Source organism: Microtus pennsylvanicus, chromosome 17 (genome assembly GCF_037038515.1).
Source record: "Microtus pennsylvanicus isolate mMicPen1 chromosome 17, mMicPen1.hap1, whole genome shotgun sequence".
Taxonomy (NCBI): Eukaryota; Metazoa; Chordata; class Mammalia; order Rodentia; family Cricetidae; genus Microtus; species Microtus pennsylvanicus.
This window is the reverse complement of record NC_134595.1, coordinates 38,025,441-38,045,447: the sequence shown is the minus strand read 5'-3', so window position 1 is coordinate 38,045,447 and position 20,007 is coordinate 38,025,441. Positions and strand designations below refer to the sequence as shown.

The 20,007-nt window shown below is 44.9% G+C and overlaps 1 protein-coding gene across 2 annotated transcripts; it reads right to left on the bottom strand.

Annotated features, from left to right (window-relative positions):
- Positions 1-34: 34 nt before the first annotated feature.
- Positions 35-3,061, bottom strand: Zfand2b (zinc finger AN1-type containing 2B). Of its 2 annotated transcripts, none has more exons than XM_075951756.1 (9): positions 2,825-3,061; positions 2,447-2,541; positions 2,109-2,240; positions 1,824-1,975; positions 1,248-1,340; positions 1,109-1,169; positions 959-1,026; positions 604-676; positions 35-325 (listed from the first exon to the last, which is right to left on the bottom strand). In XM_075951756.1, exons 1-9 carry the CDS (start codon positions 2,877-2,879, stop codon positions 269-271), a joined length of 786 nt encoding a protein of 261 aa, XP_075807871.1. In that variant the 5' UTR covers positions 2,880-3,061; the 3' UTR covers positions 35-268. The 2 variants fall into 2 exon arrangements, with proteins under 2 accessions (XP_075807871.1, XP_075807873.1); XM_075951758.1 differs by having other exon boundaries at positions 35-426; positions 2,825-3,060.
- Positions 3,062-20,007: the final 16,946 nt, after the last annotated feature.

Below are 20,007 nucleotides of genomic sequence, written 5' to 3'. Positions count from 1 at the left end.
TGGGTTGGAGAGGAAAAGAAACACACAGACATACTACTAACTGCCAAAGTCTTTACTCTTCCCAGGCCTCTCTCTGTCCACTACATGTGGCAGCCTGGGGGTGGCGGGGAGGGAAGGACAACATGATGAAGGGTCTGGGGATGGAGTCTACCAAGGTCCCAGACAGAACGGTTTCCCGGCCACCCTTTCTGCAGCAGCAGGGCTAGCAGAGTCTGAAAGGTTTGGCCGCACAAACTTCCTTCCCAGGCTCCGTGGAGTGTCCTCCACGTCACTCCTGCTTGTCTCTGCAATCCGGATTTCTCTGTGCTTCCTTTCCCTGGGTACCCTGGAGATGTGAGGGCCACAGTCCTCAGGTGAGCCTCCCTCCCCAAGCCCAGGACCCTAGCACAGGCTGCAGTTGGACGGCTTCAAGCTACGGCTCTGCGCCTGGAGCAAGGAGAGGAGAAGGAGGAGATAGTGTAAAGTCCAGACAGGAGAGGGCAGGCCCTGTGTCAGGGCTCAGCATGAACTGGCATCACCAGAGGGAAGCTAAGAGATCAACCATGCCAATCCTCTCCCTAACCTCTCACCCCCGACAGGACCCATTCTACCCAGTCCTCATACCTGCTGCTGTTGGTATTCTGCCTCACTGGCTGACAGTGCCTGTGCCAGTGCCAAGTCTTCTTCCTCCTGAGAACTGAGAAGGGAAGAGCTTAAGTTTACGACAGTAATACCTAGGGTCTGAGGTTTAATCTGTTCAGTATCATGGTGTTGATTTCAGTACCTCTTGAGTGAGATCTCAATCTTTACTATAACAGGGTTTGGATATTAATATTGTTGTCATTGGCAGAGAGAAAAATCAAGGCCTTTGGGGATATTTCATCTAATCTGGAAACCAAGTTTTTAGCTAGTGTAGTGGGTTGGAGTGGTCCCACCTCCATCCTTCCAAACAGATCTTCCCCTCATTCAGAGTAGGTACCTTGGAATCTGGGGTTTAGCTTCTGCGAGGGATAGCTCCAGGGCACGCTGCAGAGCCTCATCCTCACTCTGCAAAGGAAAAAAAAAAACACCAGTTTCCTTGGACTTTATGCAGATTTACTTCTGTCTATCTAACTTTTTCCTGACTCACCATTCCGTTCTGCAAAGTAATCACTGGAGGGGATGTCCGGCGTGGAAACTGGGATGTGGCTCTACGGCAGACATTAAACAGACTGTGGTTAGAGATATAAAGGGGTTAAAAGGAGGAGAGGAGAAACAGGTGGACCTACCTGCTGGGAGAGGATGAGGAAGGTAAGGTCCGACTTGGACTGGGGACAGTGCTTGTGGAAGCCAGACCTTGTGCTCTGGAGATAGCAGCAAGCCTGTGGGAAGAAGACATTCTAACACCTCCCAGGATGAGCTTTGGAAGTCAAGTTCCTCTAAGCACTCTACAAAACCATATACTTTGAAAAGGAGTTAAATTGGGTCTAATTTTGTATGTGGTCTATAATTTCACCTACCTGGAAGGCTCAAACAGGAAAACTGTATAGGGCAGAGTGAGTTCAGTGACAGCCTGGGAAACTTAATGGACTCTTGCTTGTCTCAAAGAAATAGAAGGAGCCTGAAGTAATGTATGCTATAATCTTAGAACTTGACGTCTGCGGCAGGAGGATGGCCACAAGTTTGAAGCCACCCTGGGCTAAGAAGTAAAACCTCTCAAATAACAGAAGGCCAAGGCTCAGTGGTGTGTGCAGTGCAAGGGCATAGGCTCAATCCAGAAACAAAAAGTGAAAAGCAGAAAGAAAGACTCCTCTGGTCAAGGCAGACATGGCTGAAGCAAAGCAAGCAGAGTACTTGGCAATTACCCTGCCCGGCTGGTCACATGACCCTCCCCAGAGCAATCATGGTCCAGTGGGTGACGGTGCTTGATGCAGAAGTTTCGGCCACATTGGTCACAGGTCAGTTTCATCATCTCCCTCTGCCGGCAGCCAGAACGTTCACACTTATTGGTGAAGATCTGAGACGAAGCATCGTTTGTTATTTATGAAACTCTTTTTCTCCTTTAGCCCCATGAAGCTAGCCTATAGGTTTGCAGACATCGGTATTCGAAATTGGGGTGTCTATCACTAACCCCTCTATTAATTATTTACCTTGCGTTTTTGCTGCGCGGGATCAGAGCGGCAGTCTCTGTCAATGTGCTCTCCCACTGCCCGGTCAGGAGGCTCCCCTCTGGCCACCGGCACAGGCACATTACAGAGGGGGCACACAGGTACCTGGATATCCTATAGTCAAGGGGCAGGAGTCAGTTCTTAAAGAACCTGGATATACCACTCACAAATACACTAGAAAACAACGTTTCCCAGTACCAAGGCTTAGAAACAAAACAACTAAGAGTGGAAATAAAAGGTAGAAGATGCCTGAAAGCATCTGCTCCTGCTCTCCTCTCATTACAATCCACCCCCTTTCACCCTCACGACCGCCCCCTCACCTTTTGGTAAGCCGATCCACAGTGATGCTGGGCGTAAGCCACATGGTCTGCACAGAAGATGCCGGAGCAGGCATCACACTTGAGTGGCAAAAAATCTACAAGAATGGGTTGGATTGCAAGTTCAAAGGCAAACTAACCTGACTATCCTTTCCCCTAGCTAAAGGCTGCTACTCCGGTAGGAAAAACTCCGCCCTATTTGCCGCACACTGCACCCCTACCACAGTTCACGATCTCTTTGACCACGCCCCCTGGCCTCCGCCCCCAACTCCGAGCCCCGCCCTCCGGGCTTTGCCAGCTCCAGGGCCCACCCTCCCTGCCCCACCTGCAGTCCCCAGCCCCGGCCGCCCGGCCCCGCCCCCCGCGCGCTCCGCCCCTCACCCAAGCGCTGACAGCTAGGCTCGGAACAGTGAGCCCCGAGGTCCGGAAACTCCATCGCCGGAGCGTGCGGAGCCTGCCGCGGGGAAGAAGCAAGCGCTGAGCGTGCCGAGGACTCCCGCTCCAGGTCCGGTCCGCAACCCAGTAACTCCGGGGGGCTCCCTGCCCCGCCCCTTCCTCTCCCCCGCCCAGCACAGGTTACCGAAGCCTGGGCGCCTGCCGGCCCGCGGCCCCTACTCCTCCTCCCGAGGGCGCGCGCGCACTGACGTCATCGCGTTGGGCGGGCCGGTTCCGGGCGGCAGTGAGTTGCAGGCGGAGAATCCCAGAAGAGTTGAGCCACGCCTGGAATCGGGCGTCCTTGGAGCTGGTGTAGCTCGTAGAAGAGTTTTTACTTAGGGGTGAACGAAATGATCAGTGAAGGTGAAGATGGGCGTGTCGGTGAACAGGGGTGGTTTGGAGACAGTTCTGTCTTTGGTCTGCCTTCTCACTGCGTTCCTTTTCCCTGGCCATTTCTCAAGCCCATCGCAAGTGACAGCTACTGTGTTTCTCTGTGGTGCGGATTCCTCTCCAGGTTTTAGATTTGATGTCCATCCTTTAAGGCATCTCTGGCCCTTGTCAGGCCTAGTCACACCTGCTTTGTCATCGCCTTCCTTCCATTCCAGCTCATTGAAATCAGCTGGTCACCAGACTGGCCCACTGGCTTGGTAGATAACGAAAGCCTTTAATCTCAACACTTGGAAGGCGGATAGATGCAGGTGAACTCTGTGAGTTTGATGCCACAACTTCGGAGAGCTACCGTCTGACTTACGAGGGGGGGGGGGAGACAAATTAAAATATGAGGTCATGGACCAGGTCTACCTTGTTTTGTGTTGAGTCCCAGCACCTAACTAACTACCTAGAATCCAGTGGTCTCAGGTGTCCTGTGAAACCTAATCACCTACAAAGCTAGTATAAAGTAGATTCCTGGGTCCTAGAACTTCTGATTCAGTGGGAAGCTCCTGAAGGAATGTTAATACAGATTTCTCATATATCTTTATCTCATTTTGAAAAACATTAGCCTCTCTAGTATGGAAGTCATAAGACTAGTGACCACCCTTAGAAGCCACAGACTAAGATGTTCCCGGTTCTTTTGCTTCTCACGTGGCTTCTCCTACTTGGGACTGTAGGTCAGTCTATCTTCCCATAGGTGTAGACATGGAAACAAGTAAACAGGTGAAGTAAAGACAGTTTCTCCCTCTCCACCTTTCCCACGTCTTCCAACTTTGGTGTTCATTGTGTCTATTTCTTGGACCCTCACAGCTCTAAGGCCAGTAGAAATTAAGGCTGTTTTTCCTGGCTACCTCGGGTAGAAGCCCTATTCTCAGCTCTCACTGTACCCAATCACCATGACTTGGGTCATCTCCCAACCTATGTGCCCGCCACACCTATATGCTTGTTGACTGAGCTCCAGAGGCCTTACAAAAATGCCCTGAGACAGACATGCTGAGGCTAGGCAAGCCACTAAGGTTCACAGGAACTGTCTGCGTCAGGAAAAGCTGACTTTAAAAATGGGCAGGGCAGGTATGGCATAGGGCTTCTGGAGCACCTGCTACATATGGCCAATCAGATTCCTGTTGAGAATCAAGGTCGAGAGAATCAGTGCTCATAATAAAGTTGGTCTGTAACATATAATCTAAGGATGACTGTCTGCCATATTGCCACACTGGAACCCAGCTCCACAGAAAGGCACGATCTTGCAGCTCACACCGAGGATTATCTGACTCTTATCTCCTCTGAGTCTCCAGCCCCCAGCAAAGCTATGGCTGCTAATGGCTATTACTTTATTGGTTTCACCTCTCTCTCTCTCTCTCTCTCTCTCTCTCTCTCTCTCTCTCTCTCCTCCTCCTCCTCTCTCCCCTCCCTCCTTCTCTGTATTTTCCTTTGTTCCTGTCTTGTGGTGTGTGTGTGTGTGAGTCTGAGAGTACACATGCCTTGTGGAAGTCAGAGCAAGATGCCAGATGTCACCTTCTATTGCTGTCTGCCTATGGTCTTGAGATAGGGTCTGTCACGGAACCCTTTCAGCTAGGCAGACTTGCTGGCCAACAAACTCAGGATCTGTGTGTCTCTGTCCCCCTTCCAATGCTGTGATTATAGGCACTTGTAGAGAGAGGTGGGGAGGAGGAACAAGTGTAGAGGTCAGAGGACAAAGTGGGGAGTAAGTTCTCTCCTCCCACCATATGGATCCTTGGGATAAAACTCGAGTGTTCAGGTTTGGCAGTGTCTTTACCCATGGAGCCATCTCATTGCACCCTATCCTGATAGGAGTCCTCTGTGTGCTGCGAATATGTTTTATTACCATTGGTTAATAAAGAAGTTTCTTTGGCCTATAGCAGGGCAGAATAGAGCTAGGTGGGAAAACTAAACTGAATGTAGAGAGACAGTAGGTGAAGTCAAGGAGACACCATGTAGCTGCTGAAGAAGAAAGATACTGTCTACCTTACTGGTAGGCTACAGTCTCATGGTGATACATAGATTAATAGAAATGGGTTAGGGCTAGAGAGATGACTCAGAGGTTAAGAGCACTGGCTGTTCTTCCAGAGGTCCTGAGTTCAATACCCAGCAACCATATGGTGGCTCACAACCATCTGTAATGAGATCTAGTGCCCTCTTCTGGTGTGCAAGCATACATGCAGGCAGAACACTGTATATATAATAAATAAATCTTTAAAAACCTAAAATAGCCCTGGTGGTGGTTGCGAACACCTTTAATCCCAGCCCTCAGGAGGCAGAGGCAGGGGAATCCCTGTGAGTTCGAGGCCAGCCTGGTCTACAAGAGCTAGTTCCAGGACAGCTAGGACTGTTACACAGGGAAACCCTGCTTCAAATAAATAAAAAAAAAATAAAAACCTAAAATAAAAAAGAAATGGGTTAATTTAAGATGTAAGAGCTAGCTAGAAATATGCCTGAGCCGTCAGCCAAGCAGTGTTGCAATTAATATAAATTTTTGGGTCTGGGCAGCCAGGAAACTAAAGTGCATTCTTCACTTACACCATCCACCCACCCCTGCTTTTCTGTCCAGGTTTTTTCTTCTATTTTTCTTTATATGTGTAAGTGTATTCTGTAGCCAGAGACTGCTCCTTCATTTCCCGGCTGCCCAGACCTGAATAATCCACAGAAATTATATATACACATACATACAACACTGTTTGGCCAGTAGTTCAGGCATTTCCTGGCTAGCTCTTATACCTTAAATTAACCCATTTCTATTAATCTATGAATTGCTAAGAGGCTGTGGCCTACCAGGAAGATTTCCTGGCGTCTTCCTCCTTTGGCAGCTACATGACGTCTTTCTGACTCCACCTACTATCTCTATATTTCTGTTCAGATTTCCCACCTGGCTTTATTCTGCTAAGCCATTGCTGAAACAGCTTCTTTTTAACCAATGGTAATAAAACATATTCACAGTATACAGAGATGAATCCCACATCAGTATTTCATGTGTGTGCAGGTGCCTTTGGAAGCCAGAAGAATTTGTTAAACCCTGAAGTTAAGAGTTACATGTAATCACTCAGTTTTGGTGCTGGGGTTATAATTCTGGGTCCTCTAGAAGAACATTAAGTACTTGTAACCTACTGAGCCATTTCTGCATCCTCTACTCTTCAGGGGTATTTTGTTTATTTTTGCTTTTTTTTGAGACAGACTTTCTCTGTAGCTTTGGAGTGTGTACTGGAACTCGCTCTGTAGACTAGACTGGCTTCAGACTCACAGAGATCCTCCTGTCTCTGCCTCCCAAGTGCTAGGATTAAAGGTGGGCACCACCACTGCTCAGCATAATTTTAAGACAGGTTTTCACAGGATAAACCAGCCTGGCCTTGATCTTTCTGAGATTCTCCTGCCTCAGCCTCCCTCATACTGGAAAGGTGTGAGCCACCATGCCTTTTTCTTTCTTTTCTTTTCTCACTGTTTAACAACCCTAGCTGTCCTGGAACCAGCTCTGTAGACCAGGCTGGCCTCAAACTCACAGAGATAACCCCCTCTCTCCCTCCCCAGTGCTGGAATTAAAGCCTTGTGATACCACTGTCCAGTAGTAGACCTTTAAAATTTTCTTTTGTTCTGTAAAAGATGCTTTTGTTCAGGCTAGTTTGAGCAGCTCTTTAAGGCTTTTCAAAAATTTCTGGTCTTGCCTTTAGTCCCAGCACTTGGGAAGCAGAGGGAGGTGGATCTCTGTGAGTTCAAGACCAACCTGGCCTATAGAGCGAGTTCTTGGACGGGCTCCAAAGCTACAGAGAAACCCTGTCTCAAAAAAGAAAAAAAAATCCGATATGTGAAATATCTATGTCTAAGATAGAAGTCCTCTGACTTCTTCATTTTTGGCTAAAGAGCAGAAAAGAGATAACACAGGCCAGTGAGTTGGCTCAGCCAGTGAAGGCACTTGATGACTGAATTCAATCCTCAGGACCCACTTGCTGGAAGGAGAGAGCAGAGTCTGAAAAGCTGTCCTCTGCCCTCCACATGTGTGCTGTAGCACCGGTGTCTGCACAACACAACACTACACTGGAATGTGTAAAATGTAAACATTTTAGTTAAATAAAAAAGATGTAAAGTCAGGCCTGGGGGCACACAATCTCAGCACTCGAAAGGCAGAGGCAGATGGATCTCTGAGTCTAAGGCCAGCCTGGTCTATAAATCAAGTTCTAGGACAGCCAAGGTTGTTACACAGAGAAATCATGTCTGGAAAAAAAAAAGACATAGTAGGTGGGAAATGGGTTAAACTGCTACAACATAGTCCAGCAGCAGCAGAAACAAGAACTTTAATTTCTTGCTTGTATAATCCTGAATCGGTATGACAGAAGTCCCAGTTCCTCCTAATCTGTTGCTCTACCCCTCCAAGGTGCTGCCTCAATCCACGAGTCTCCAAATAAGTCCTTACTTCAGGGAACAGAGTATGGGAAAAGGATGGCATACCTCTGCCATTTGAGGGCCCGACTCCAGTCAGCTTGTACCATTTCTGGACACTTTACATTGGCTAGCACTTAGTCACATGGCCATCCTTGGCTCCAGGGGAGCTGGAAAATGTCGGTGGACCAGATAAAACTTCAGGAAGAATAGATGTTGGTGCAACACTTGGAGTCACAAAGGGAACTAAGGAAGACTTTTCCGGTATTGCGAACATGCTAAACTTGAAGTAATGAAGCAAATGTTAGGTTGTGTAAGGCTTCTGTCTTGGCTTATGAATTTTGATCTGGAGAATAAGAGGATTGAGTATAACTTTGTCAATAATTGTGACGTGGCTCTGTTGGTTGTCCAATATCTACTTCCAAATTCCCTTCTTAAAGGCAAAACCTTAATCACTATATACTGAACAGTTGTGTTTTGTTTTGTTTTGTTTGAGACAGGTTTTCTCTGTAACAGCTCTGGCTGTCCTGGAACTTGATTTATATAGAATGGACTGGCCTCAAACTCACAAGAGATTCACCTGCCTTTGCCTCCCGTGGTGTGTGCTACGACCAATTGGCTAGAGCTAGTCTTGAAGTAGATGTATTTTGTTTTGTTTTTATGGTGGCACAAACCTTTAACCCCAGCACATGGATGCAGAGGTAGGATGATCACTGTGGGTTCAGGCCAGTCTGGTCCACACAGTGAGTTGTGGCCCAACCAAGGCTACATAGTAAGACTCGGTCTCAAAAGGGATTGGGGAGGATAAAAACCATGTTTTGCCAGGTGGTTGGGGCCCAAGCCTTTAATCCCAGCACTTGGGAGGCAAAGATAGGCAGATGGCTTTGAGTTGGGGGCCTGCTTGGTCTACAGAGCGAGTTCCAGGACAGCCAGAGCTACACAGAGAAACCCTGCCTCAAAAAAACAAATCAAACTAATAAATAGATGGATAAAATTAAAAAGAAAAATATTAAAATATGTTTTACCCAGTGTTGTGACCCACTCCTATGATCTCAGCACTTGGGGCTGGAACTGGGATGACTGATTTGAAGTCAGCAGTGAATTCAAATAGTGAGACCTTTAAAAAAAAAAGTAAAGAAAAGACAGGCCTCTAGAGTTCCTGTTAACTTTCAACACATTTTTTAAAACCTGTATTTTATATCCGATATGTACATGTATGCATATATATGTGTGTGTGTGTGTGTGTGTGTTCTCACACAGACACGCACACAGGCACAAAATTAAGATTTGACCTTATTTTTATTTACTTTCCTCTTTATGTTGGATATTCTATTCCATTCTATTCACTTTTTAAAAGACGCTGGTTGCTATATACTATGGATTTTTTTCATCCCACTGTGATGGCTAATTTTATGTCAGCTTGACACAAGCTAGCTCTGTGTGAAATGAGGAACTTCAGCTGAGAACATGCCTCCTTAAGACCCAGCTGTAGGGCATTCTCTTAGTGATTGATGGAGGGGTGAAGCCTATTGTGGATGGTGCTCCCCTGGGCTGGTGCTCCCCTGGGCTGGTGCTCCTGGCTTCCGTAAGAAAGCAGGCTGAGCTATGGTGAGCAGCACCCTGTATGGCCTCATCTGCTGCTGTTTCCAGTTCTTGCCCTCACTGTTTTTGAAGATACAGAACCGTGAGTGAAATAAGCCCTTTCCTGCCCGAGCTGCTCTGGTCACGGCGGGCATGTCATCACAGCTGGGGTGGCCCTGACTAAAACACCACCATCCCATGAACAGTCTGCAACCTAAAACTTTCCACCAAGCCAAGGAAACTACCATCTTTCTCTTTGAGCATGGAATGTGTGAAAAATAATTAACTTTTGGAAAAACGGAAAGGTTGACCACTTTTTTTGTTTTTTAAAGATGCCGCTAGCGCCTTTCCAGGGAGCCGCTTCACTTTCCTCGCCGCTCTTAGACATTATAATTTTGATACAGTGTGCTCGACTGACAACCCCTCTGAGGGAAGCAGTTTGCCCTGCACGAACTGATAAGGGGCCACTCCTGTGTAGCCCCGAACAGGCGTTAACTCAAGATGTCTTCTGGAACTTCTGTTTTGCTTTTAATATTAATTAGTTTACTTTATAAGCTAGTAATTTCAAAAAGATTCATTTCCAGAAAAAGGATGACAATTTTTGTATTCCTCTTTAATTATTTAAATGTTAAAATGTGTGTGTGTGTGTGTGTTTTGCTTTGAAACAAGGTCTTATTGTAACCCGTCTGACTTTAGGCTACCTCTGTGGTCAGTAATGACTTTGAGCTCCTGAGCCTCCGGCTTCCACCTCCCCAGTGCTGGGATAAAAGGCCTGTGACACCACAAAACCAGATTTAGGCAGTATTTTGGAGTGGTGATTAACCTATAGCTTTAACTTGGCCCTGTTTTTTTGTTTTGTTTTGTTTTGTTGTTTGGTTTTGCTAGAGAATATATCTCACTGTGTAGAGATACAGTCCAGAGGGCTAACTTGGAATTCACTACGTAGACCAGGCTAGCCTTGAACTCACAGAGGTCAACCTGCTCTGCCTCTAAAGTGCCAGGGTTAAAGGAGAGCACCATCATGCTCAGCTTGGTGTTTGCTTTGTTTTGTTTGTTTTTGTTTTGAAATAGCCTGGCTTTGTAGCCCAGACCAGCCTTGGACTTGTGGAAAACCTTCTGTATCAACCTCCTGAGTACTGGGATTATAGGATTATACCATACCGAGCTCATACTATCCACTTAAATGAAAAATTATTTTTGCTTTGAAATTACCAACGACATCAATCACTCAGACAACCTTTTAAACAAAGCAACAAACAAAACAAGACAACATTCTAAAGAGATAGAAAAGATAGGTAGGAAAATTCCAGGGTCACTCCTAAAGTTGACTAACCCTGTACATTAATTTGTACTCTTATTGTATAAGGGAATAGATGTCCTTGTCAGCAGGACTGGGTTTTGCAACCCCAAACTCTCTTTTAGATAACAGCTGTTATGGTTAGCTTATCTCAATAAAAATGAGCATTTGCCCAGGCAGAATTCTTCACTGGTTCATGGTCTATATCCTGGTGGTTTTGATGGTAGTTGAAGAACGGTTGCTAAGGTCTGAAACTGGTACCCTGCCGTCACAGGTCTAGAAAGGCTCCCCGTATGATGTAATTATATGGCGTGAATATTCCATTGACTAGGGCTAAGAGTGACCCAGTAGTAAAGTACATGTCTAGCATAAGTAAGGTCTTGGGTTTGAGCCCCACCAACACCAGTACACACAGTATGTATGTATATTCTGTTCATTGAATTTTCTTCAGGTTTGTAAATGCTGTTATTTATTTACTTATTTAGGATTGAACCTAGAACATTGGACATGGTAAGCATACTCTGCCACTGAGATGCATCCCTAACCACTTAACAAATGAATTTAAATAATTATTTAAACTATGATGAGATGGCTTCGGGAGCTATAGTTCTCTCTCTCATACTATGTTCGTCAGTGGTTTTAAAACTGCACGCTTCCAGTTAGAGGAACCTTGGTGGGGGGGGGCGTACCAAAAGGTGAGCACTGTCATTCCCCCACTCCCACTTTATGAATGACCAGAGAGGCTTTGAGAGCTGAGAGAGAGAGAGAGATCTTTGGGGTTCTCTCTTAAGCATGAATCAGAACAGTTTAATTTGGTTTTGTGCGTTTTGTCTGTTCACTTTGTGGTCTATAGTGGTGGACGTGGAAAGTAGGACCTTACACATGCTGAGGAAGCACTCTGCCCCTGAGCTACACCTCAGGCCCTGGGCTAGCATATTTTAGTTGCCAGAGTGGACTTTACTTCAATAAGAGAGGCTGAAGCTCCCAGTGTCTTAGATGCTGTTTTCCTACTGACCCGTTATCACTCACGCAGCTATTGGTACTCATTAGCACTGCCTGCTACTAAGTTCCTTAGTTTTGGAGAGAAGGCTGGCTGGACAAACAGTCTCAGTACCCCCAACACATAGATTGGATGTAGTTTCCTTGGTTCCTAAATAAAGGAAAATGCTGAAGGAAACCAAACAATGATTTACAACTTACACAGCTGTCTCAGCGGTATCAACTGTCAAGTAAACAGTACTGAATCATATCCTTTGTAGATCAACAAAGCATACCAGGACCTGCTTACCGGCTGTGTGCAGCAGCAGTGTTAATAATGACCCACAGCCTTGCAGAATATCAGACACTGGCACTTCTTAAGAGTTGGCAAGTGTAGTCATGGCCAAGCATCTCTAATTTCAGCTTTAGCAGGCTTAAAGCAGACAAGGTCAAAGTGAGAATGACCAACAAGGTTGTCTTGGCCACAATTCTACTCAAGCCGAGACTAAGAGGGATTAAGTTACTTCCTTAAAGAGATAAATCTAAACCCAGATTTTTGTTGTTGTTGTTGTTGTTGTTCTGATTTTTTCAAGATGGGGTTTCTCCATGTAGTCCTGGCTGGCTGTCCTAGAACTCAATCTGTAGATCAGGCTGGCCTTGAACTCACAGAGGTCTGCCTGCTTCTGCCTCCCAAGAGCCATGATGAAAGGTGTATAGCGCCACACTTGGCACCTATTATTTGTTTTGCTTTTGAAGACAGGTTTTCTCTGTGTAACAGCTATAGCTGTCCTGGAACTAGCTCTTGTAGACAGGCTGGCCTCAAACTCACAGAGATCTGCCTGCCTCCGCCCCCTGAGTGCTGGATTAAAGGCGTGTGCCACCACGGCCCAGCCCCACCTATTCTTTATATTATACAATATCACTTCCCAAAAAAACCTACTCTATAATGTCCTTAACAACAAAAAAGATGGAGTTTTTTTTTTTGAAATAAGATCTGGCTATTTATCCCAAACTGATCTGAATCTTGTAATCCTCCTGCTTCAGCATCCTGAGTGGTGAGATTATAGGCATGTGCCACACACACAGTTATTTATTTATTTATTTATTTATTTATTTATTTATTTTTTGGATTTTTGAGATAGGGTTTCTCTGTAGCTTTGGAGCCTATCCTGGAACTAGCTCTTGTAGACCAGGCTGGCCTCGAACTCACAGAGATCCGACTGCCTCTGCCTCCTGAGTGCTGGGATTAAAGGTGTGCACCATCACTGCCTGGCACACATACATACACACAGTTTTTTAAAGAGTTTGTTTTGGTTCACAACTCTAGGTGAGAGACCAACATCTAATAAGGACCTTCTTGCTGATAGAGTTCCAAGACAGCAAGAGTCAGAAAAGCAGGAGAGGCTTAGCCATACATGGTTTTGTAACAGACCAATCTTGAGATGATTCATTACAGTCCTATGGAACTCCCAAATATCCCACTTGACCACAGCTCTTAATATCTCATAATGGGGATTATGCTTTTCTTTCTTACAGTGTGTAACGGACAGACTTTAAACAATCTAGGCAAACACTCTGCCACCAAGCCAATACTCTTTTTTGTTGGTTGTTTGTTTTTTGAAAGAGACAGGGTTTCTCTGTGTAGCTTTGGAGCCTGTCCTGGAATGCGCTCTGTAGACCAGGCTAGTCTCAAACTCATAGAAATCCATCTGCCTCTGCCTCCTGAGTACTGGGATTAAAGGCATGCGCCACCACTGCCTGGCTAAACCAATATTCTTTAGTGGGGATTGACTTTCAATACAAGTTTCAAGATGGATCAGCTGTATATAAATCATAGCAAAGTCTTGTGGAAGGAAGAGTTAGGCTCTCAGACTCCCTCCTAATGATTTAACCCTCCTACCCTGACACGAGACAGGAGGACTATTCTCTGTAGAGTAAATCAGGGGGGCCTTCTATTGAATAATGGTAGGCAGGAAGAGAAACCACAGGCTCTCCTCTCCGGTCCCAGACCAATGTACCAGACTGTATTCTAAGAGTTTTTCTCTAGGGAGCTAAACGGACTTAAAGATCCATGGATATTGTCACTGGAGGTTACCAACAAAATGTTAACCCTGGGGCCTGAAGAGATGGCTCAACAGTTAAGTGTTGAGGGATATTTATTCGCAGACACTCTGACTGCCAACGAGTTTACCTTGAATCAGAGGGTGGAGTCAGTGTTTAGCTGATCAAAATTAGTCATAGAGATTTTGGAGGACCCAGATAGGGGCACAAGAAGAGATAGGGAGGAACTTAGAGAGATTTGAGGCCTTTTCGATTTGGGAATCTAGGCAAGTTGTTCCTCCACCGCTCTTTGGATCTATTAGGTTCCTCCCTCCCCATATCTGACTCCCAAGTTTTTTTTTTCTTTTTTTTTCTTTTTTTTTTCTGACTCCCAAGTTTTTATTGACATTAGAATAACTTAGATAAATGCATTAGTTAAGAGTATTTAATGATCTTTTAAAGGACCTAAGTTTGGTTCCCAGCACTCATATTTGTCAGCTTACAACTGCCTGCAACTCAAGTTCCAAAGGATCTGATGCCCTCTTCCTATACCCACAGACTCCTACATGCATGTGGTGCATTTACATACACCCAGGTACACAAAGAGAGAGAGAGAGAGAGAGAGAGAGAGAGAGAGAGAGAGAGAGAGAGAGAGAGAGAGAATAGGACTCAGAAGGAAGGCTAAGAACAATTTTGAGTTTAGAGAGAAGAAAGATAGCTATACCTTTTATGGTGGAGGTTGCCAAGTAGTCCTATGACAGAAGGAATGGGCGGCTTCAGAGAAAGAGCCAACAGCGTTTGGAAGGAATGCCTAGGCTTTTGTCAGTAACTGAAAGAAAGAGATAATTATTATTCCCACATCCTTAGCATGTGTTCATGTGAATTAGATTTTCTGTGGGGTGGACACCTGGCCAGGTGATTGACAAGCCCAGTTGGATTAACTCTTAGGTAAGGAATCAAATACTGGGTAATTTTCTAATCTTTGGAGCAGAACAAAATGTCATGTCTCCACCCAGGGCCAGAGATATCCCCATTCTTTTGACTAGAAGGCTTACAGAGCAGCGAGGCTTACCTTTACTTTCCTGGTGTTCCAGTCAAATGGGAAGTGAGGTCCAAAACTGATCATGAGGGAAGGCCTCAATGGCCTCTAAGGCTACTGTAACCCATCCTCCCTTCCTCCCTCTGCCTGCCCCCCATTTCCTGAGACAGGGTCTCGTGTTGCCCAAGCTCTCAAACTTTGTATGTTGCCTAGGATGACCTTAAACTTCTAATCTTCATGACTTTACTTCTTGGGTGCTAAGATTACAAATGGAACAGGGTGGTGCCTTTAACCCAGCACTTGGGAGGCAGAGGCAGGTGGATATCTGGTCTATAGAGTGAGTTCCAGGACAGCCAGGAAAACCTTGTCTTGAAAACAAAAACAAATACAAAAAACCAGAGGTGGATGACACCACACCTGTGGGGCCAGCCACGATAATCTAAGTCTGGGCAGGTCACCCAAAAGAAGTTCTTTACTTCCAACCATTATCACCTGGGACTTTGGCCGTCGATAAATTTAAATAAGAGGCCAGAGTCTCAGTAGTTCCTGACTGTCCTGGAACTCACTCTTTAGACCAGGCTGGCCTCAAACTCAGATTCCCCTGCCTCTGCCTCCTGAGTACTAGGATTAAAGGTGTGCACCACCACCACCCAACCTTCCGTTTTTTTTTTCCTTCCATTTTTCTTAAAAAAAAAAAAAACAGCAGCCAGAAAACCACCACCAAATGGATTTAGGGGCCTTGAGAACCAGCCCCTGACTCCTGAAAGTTGTCCTCTGACCTCCACACCTGCACCACAGCAGAGTGCACCTATATTCGACAGGCAGGCAGACAGACAGACAGTTCTGCCAGGGCTCAGATCCCAGTGCTACTGAATACCAGATGCTGCAGATGGACAGATAAGAACACAGTGACCTTTGCCAGCATCTCCTTGCTGATTTGCTTATTTTACAGTGAGAAACTTATTTAGCTGGTGTGGTGCTAGGAATCAAGTCAGTGCTCTACCACACAATAACACCCCCAGCCTATTAACTCGTTCAAGCTATTTGTTTCTGTATACACAGGATATACTGTATATACTAGCCTAAAACTTGTTATATAGCCAAGGATGACTTTACTTATTTTTCCTTTCTCTTCCTTCCTTCCTTTTTTATTTTTGTTTTTGGAGACCAGGTTTCTTTGTGTAGCCCTAGCTGACCCTACTAGCACTGTAGACCAGGCTGGCCTCAGATTCAGAGATCTGCCTGCCTCTGCCTCCTGAGTGCTGAGATTAAAGGCTTATGCCCTTATCAAAACAAAACAAAATACATCTACCTCAAGACTGGCTGTAGTCAAGCAGTGGTGGCACAGGCCTTTAATCCTAGCTCTTGGGAGACAGAGACAGGAGTTTTTCTTGTGAAATTGAGGCCAGCCAATCTACAAATTGAGTTCTAGGACAGCCAGAGCTGTTACACAGAGAAACCCTTTCTCAAAAAACCAAACCAAACCAAACCAAACAAACAAAAAACCACAAACAACCCCACCAAAAAAACTGGATCTAGCTGGAATTCAATGGTCAGTGTATACAATATCAGCTACACAGGATGCTGAGGCAGGAGGATCACAAATTTGAGACCAGTCTGGGCAACTTAGAGCAGGGGCTTTGTCTCAAAATAAAAATAAATAGGACTGGGAGGTGCTAGTACACACCTATAGTGCCAGCACTCAGGAGGCAGAAGCAGGCAATTCTCTGAGTTCGAGCCCAACCTGGTCTACAGAGTGAGTTTCAGGACAGCCAGGACTATACACAGAGAAACCCTATCTCAAAAACCCTGAAAAAAGAACAAAACCAAAATACAATTCAATATATGATGACTAGCTAAGGTTTTGTCTTTAAAAAGGGAGTTTGGGAGTAGATATTGGACAGACAACCAACAGAGCCAGGTCACAATAGATTGACAAAGTAGCCCTCAATCCTGTTGTTCTCCAGGTCAAAATTCATAAGCTAAGGCAGAAAAGCCTTACATGACCTAACATTTGCTTCATTACTTCAAGTTTAGCATGTTTGCAATATCATAAAAGTCATCCTTAATTCCCTTTGTGACGCCAATTGTTGTACAAATATCTATTCTTTCTGAAGGTTCTTTGTTTTGTTTTGTTTTGGAGATAAGGTTTCTCTGTAGCTTTGTTGCCTGCCCTGGAACTAGCTCTTGTAGACCAGGCTGGCCTCAAACTCACAGAGATCTGTCTGCCTCTGCCTCCCGAGTGCTGGGATTAAAGGTGTGCACTACCATCGTCCGGTGTAGTGGGAGCCATGGGCAGGCCTGCTTTTTGTCCCGCCCGGCTCCCACATGGTTAGCTTAGCCCCGGAAATAACATAGAAACTGTATTCTTTTAAACACTGTTTGGCCCATTAGCTCTAGCCTCTTACTGGCTAACTCTCACATCTTGATGAACCCATTTCTATTAATGTGTGTAGCACCACGAGATGGTGGCTTTCCGGGGAAAATTCTAGCCTACATCATAGAGTCTGACTCACTTCCCTTCTTCCCAGCATTCTGTTCTGTCTACTCCACCCATGTTCTGACCTATCAGGCAAAGCAGTTTCTTTATTAATTAACCAATGAAAGCAACACATAGAAAGAAGACCCATTTACATCAGTCCGGCTGGATGAAACTCTTATGAATGGGATTCAAGACTCTAAAAGAAGTACAAAATTGCTGTTTGCCCTTTTCATTTTCATCCTTCTGCCATGTAAGGACACCAGAACCCTCTGGAAGGCTCTCTTGGAAATAGATCTGGCCTTCACCAGACACAGAATCTGTCGGATCCTTGATCTTTTTTTTTTTCTGGTGGGGGTGGGGTGTTTCGAGACAGGGTTTCTCTGTAGGTTTGGAGCCTGTTCTGTCTGAGCTCTTATAGACCAGGTTGGCCTCAAACTCACAGAGATCCTCCTGCCTCTGCCTCTCAAGTTCTGGGATTAAAGTCATGTGCCACCACCGCCCAGCTCAGATCCTTGATCTTCAGACTTCCTAGCTTTCCAAATGGTGAGAAATAAAATTCTGTTGTTTAAAAATTATTCAGACTCAGATGTTTATTACCGTAGCACAAATGACCTGAAGCAGGTGACATCAACATCCAGACCACAGCAAGGATGACACAAACACAAAATTAGATAGCCCAACAAGTTCTCATAAACGAACATTCCCGCAGAACCAGCCTGCAGGATAACTCAGTGGCTAAGGGTAGTGCAGTGATGCCAATACTTACCAAGAATTTGTGGGACTTTTGGTTCAGTTACAGCACCAAATAGAGGGAAATATAGATGTTGAGTTTCAGAAGACCCCTTCAGCCACTGGTTTTCTACCCACAAAGGTAGTTGCTAATATTACATATAGCTTTATACATTTTATATAAATGAAATTATATATGTGATTGTGTCTAGTTTATTTTGCTCAATATTGTTTACAAAATTTCTATTTTGTTTGTAATTACTATTTGCACATTCTATTTACTTGTCTAAATATTTCACTATGTTCTGGATGGTGGTAGTGTACACCTTTAATCAAAGAACTTGGGAGGCAGAGGCAGGTGGATCTCTGTGATTTCAAGACCAGCCTGTTATATATCTATATCTATATCTATCTATCTATCTATCTATCTATCTATCTATCTATCTATCTATATCTAGATACATATATATATATATATATATATATTCCACTGTGTATTTGTGCATGGGATGGTAAACTTCTGCTACATTTAACTGTATTTTGTCACCTTACCTAAAATTTTCTATGTAGACCAGACTGGTCTGAGCTCAGATATCTGCCTGCCTATGCCTCCTGCATGCTGGGATTAAATGTCTGTGCCTTATTTTTTGAGAGTATCTCACTAAACCTGGAGCCCCACCCTCATAGCAGGGTCTCACCATGTAGCACCACACCTGGCTAAGACACAAAACTAGAAACAACTAGAGAGCTCCTGGGTGAAGGGTGAAGAAAAATGAGCCTTTGTAGATTGATAGTGTCAAAAAGCAGAATAAAAAATACAGGAACCGGCTGCTGTAGGAGGCAGGTGGGTGGAATGCAGAATAGAGAGTTCAGTTGTTGATCGATTGAATAGAGGTATCCACAGAGCATTCAAATTCTGGGAAAGGAACTGAACTATGAAATAGACATTATCAGCATATGAGAAAGAATGAAACAGGTGGACGTGAAACTACCCAGGATGAGTGGGCAGAGTACAATGACACGGCCCAGTGACACACAGTGATATACCCGTATTTAAGGTGGGAGAAGCCGACTTTAGTTGGACACAAAAAGCAAAGCAGTATGTATGTTCCCTCCACGATACAATTACTCTCAGAACTGCTGACTTTAAACATCATTTGGGATGTTGGGGTGTTGTTCAGGGGTAGAGTTCTTGCTTTGCCTCACCCCACCCCCATAAAAATCACCAATCTTACCTGTTCTTTGCTCCTTTATGCTTCTGTGTATCTAACACCAGCCCCTCAGAGGCTGAGGCTGGAAAACCAAGAGTTAGAAGGTAGTTTGAACTACAGGAGACACTGTCAAGAAACAAAATCCAAACACCCTGGCCCCCTCCCTGGGCCTCCTCAGACCATTCTGTTTTGCGGTGTGTCTTGGTCAGAAAACTAAATTCTATCTAGTATTTTCATCTATCCATGGCCACTCAATTCATTTCTTCCTTTTGAAGTCTTACTGACAATCCTTCAAACTTTGAAGGCAGGTAATATAATCCAACTCATTTCTTTTTTGGACTAAATATTCCCAGTTCCTTCAAGAATTCTGCCTACAGTATCCAGCCTCTGGCAGTCTTCTCTTGGGCATATTGTAGTCTGTTAATTTGTCAATAAATACAATACACAGAGCCTTCCTTTGTGGAAGCATGCTAATTTAGGAATGACATAGAAGTTTTACTTGCTTATTAAAGACTATATTTCCAGGTTGGAGAGCTGGCTCAGTGGTTAAGAGCACTGATTGTTCTTCTAGAGGACCTGGATTCAATTCCTAGCACCCACATGGCAGCTCACAACTGTCTATAACTCTAGTTCTAGGGGACCCAACACCCGTGGCAAAAAAAAAAAAAACACCAGTGCACATTAAAAAAAAAGATATTTCCAATAAGGCAGACAAGTTACACTATTTACTATTTGGACACGCTAAATTAACAAAACATACAGTTTCCCCTCCCTGAACATGTAACCAATTCATCTCATTAGACCTTCTCCCCCTCTCCGCTGCCAGGACAGTCTCTTATGCAACTCAGGCTGGCCTTAACCTATGCCCAGTCCTTCAGTCCTGCCAGCCTGGTTACTGGCACTATGTGTGTATGTGTGTGTCCTAATAATGGGTTTCACATTTCTGCTCATTTT

Coding starts and splice junctions, on each gene's coding strand:
- Zfand2b (XM_075951756.1), bottom strand. CDS start 2,879: ATGGAGTTTCCGGACCTCGGGGCTCACTGTTCCGAGCCTAGCTGTCAG. Junction 1,976..2,108: donor CCGCGCAGCAAAAACGCAAG/GTAAATAATTAA, acceptor GCTTCGTCTCAG/ATCTTCACCAATAAGTGTGA. Junction 1,341..1,823: donor CATGTGACCAGCCGGGCAGG/GTAATTGCCAAG, acceptor TTCTTCCCACAG/GCTTGCTGCTATCTCCAGAG.